General features: G+C 26.7%; 1 protein-coding gene across 1 annotated transcript in view; it reads right to left on the bottom strand.

The window, feature by feature from the left end:
* Nucleotides 1–205: 205 nt before the first annotated feature.
* PGSY75_0102200 (ring-infected erythrocyte surface antigen) overlaps nt 206–2,203 on the bottom strand; it is a gene marked incomplete at both ends in the record, with an annotated part of 2,251 nt that continues 253 nt past the window's right edge. The window contains one exon of the mRNA XM_018783577.1: nt 206–2,203. This exon is cut by the window's right edge and continues 253 nt beyond it. Within this exon, the coding sequence (XP_018643861.1) occupies nt 206–2,203 (1,998 nt within the window).

Here is a 2,203-nt window from a genome sequence, read left to right as displayed (position 1 = left end):
AAAAAAAAAAAAAAAAAAATAAATTTTTAAAAAAAATTTAAAAAAAAAAAAAAAAAAAAAAAAAAAAAAAAAAAAAAAAAAAAAAAAAAAAACACATTTCTTTTTTATATATCTTGTTTTAAATATTTCATTTTCATAAAGAGATATAGTTCATTTAGTATTATTTCGTTTATAAAAATTAAATCTTTAATATATATTTTTTATTTTATTCATCATATTGTTCATTGTGTTCTTCTGGTATTTCTTCTACATCTTCTACATTTCCTTCAACACTTTCTTCTACATTTCCTTCAACACTTTCTTCTACATTTTCTTCTACATTTTCTTCTACATTTTCTTCTACATTTTCTTCTACATTTTCTTCTACATTTTCTTCTACATTTTCTTCTACATTTTCTTCTACATTTTCTTCAACATTTTCTTCAACATTTTCTTCAACATTTTCTTCTACATTTTCTTCTACATTTGCATTTGATATTTCCTTTTCTTGCTCTGCTTTAACTGTGTTTATTCCATGAATAATATTTTTTACAATATCTCTGGTATCATATTTTTTTGCTTTGATCGCGCCTTTTTTATTACCTGCAAATTTCTCCATAATGTCTGATAATTCTTTTAATGATTTAGCTCTATTTGTAATAGTTTTTTCATCTACTGATGAATCTTTCAATATGTGTTCAGCGGCATTAAAAACTGTCTTCTCTATATCAGCAGTGGAAATATCTACTATATTACCAACAATTGTTTCTAATATTTTCGTCTGATCTTTTTCACTTAGGTCTGAAATATTGATTGATTTGTTGTTAGTATCAACATTAGAATTGGTGTTTTCTAAATTGTATATTATTGAATTTATTTGTTCACTAGTTCCTAAATATTTTTTCAATGTACTCATTAGATTATCATTTATATTTGATAATTCCTTTCTATTATTCTGCGATCCATCTTTAAGTTTCTTAATTGATTTCTTGGATTTTTTCAAATGGCTTTTAGCAACATGTTTAAATGTCCATCTTAAAGATTCTAATATTGGTTTAGCAAAGTGAGATCTCATTACACCTTCAAGTTTTTCTATAATTGGTAGATTCCATTCTGCATTGCCATCTATATATGGTTGTATAATATTTAATAAAGATTCAGATACATGTGCTTCTCTTTCTTTTTGATATTCTTCTAAAAATTTTAATAAATGTTTACTTTTATTCTCAAAATCATTCATAGATAATCTCTTTTCAAAAACGAATCTCAAAAGAGTTACTAGTTTGGGTGTTCCGGTAAAATAATTAAATCTGTCTAAACTAGATAAAAAGTAAAACAATGATGGATTAATAAAGTTCACGTTTTTTATTCCATCATATCCGTATTTATTGTACCATTTTTTTTTATCTATATCTGATAAAATTTGATAGGCTTCGTTGACTTTTCTAAAGTTGTGGAAATCAGAAAGATCTGATTTTTGATTTTCATAGTACACATCAGCTAACTTAAAATAACGTTCAGCAATTTCGTTCATATCAGCATTAACACCAACACCTAATACATCGTAATATAATGTATCGGGTATTTCAATTGTTGGAGCTACTTCTGAATCTTGTTGAACTTCACTAACAGCTTCTTCTATATTTTCTTGAATAGTAGATATTTCTTCTTGTACTTGACTTTCATCAACAGTTTGTTCTTCTACATTTTCATCAACAGTTTGTTCTTCTACATTTTCATCAACAGTTTGTTCTTCTACATTTTCATCAACAGTTTGTTCTTCTACATTTTCATCAACAGTTTGTTCTTCTACATTTTCATCAACAGTTTGTTCTTCTACATTTTCATCAACAGTTGGTTCTTCCTCATTTTCATCAACAGTTTGTTCTTCCTCATTTTCATCAACAGATCCTTCTTCCTCATTTTCATCAACAGAATCTTCTTCAGATGCAGATAACATATCAGCATATTTCTGTTTTTCCAAATCAAACAACAAATCTTCATCTGTATAAAGAGCATCTGATGAATCATCATCCAAATATTCACCATCCTTTACGGTATCATAAAAGTTAACTGCTGAATTTTTAATACTAGCTTTTAAAGATGGCAATATATCACCATATTCATTTATTCGTTGTTCTCCAACTTCTTCTACTGAATCTTGTTGTAGTTCAACTTTTTCGTTATCTCCACCCCCACAACATAACCACGCTCTTCTTCTTCT

The sequence above is a fragment of the Plasmodium gaboni genome, chromosome 1 (genome assembly GCF_001602025.1).
Source record: "Plasmodium gaboni strain SY75 chromosome 1, whole genome shotgun sequence".
In the NCBI taxonomy this organism is placed as follows: Eukaryota; Apicomplexa; class Aconoidasida; order Haemosporida; family Plasmodiidae; genus Plasmodium; species Plasmodium gaboni.
This window is presented reverse-complemented; position numbering and strand designations above follow the sequence as displayed.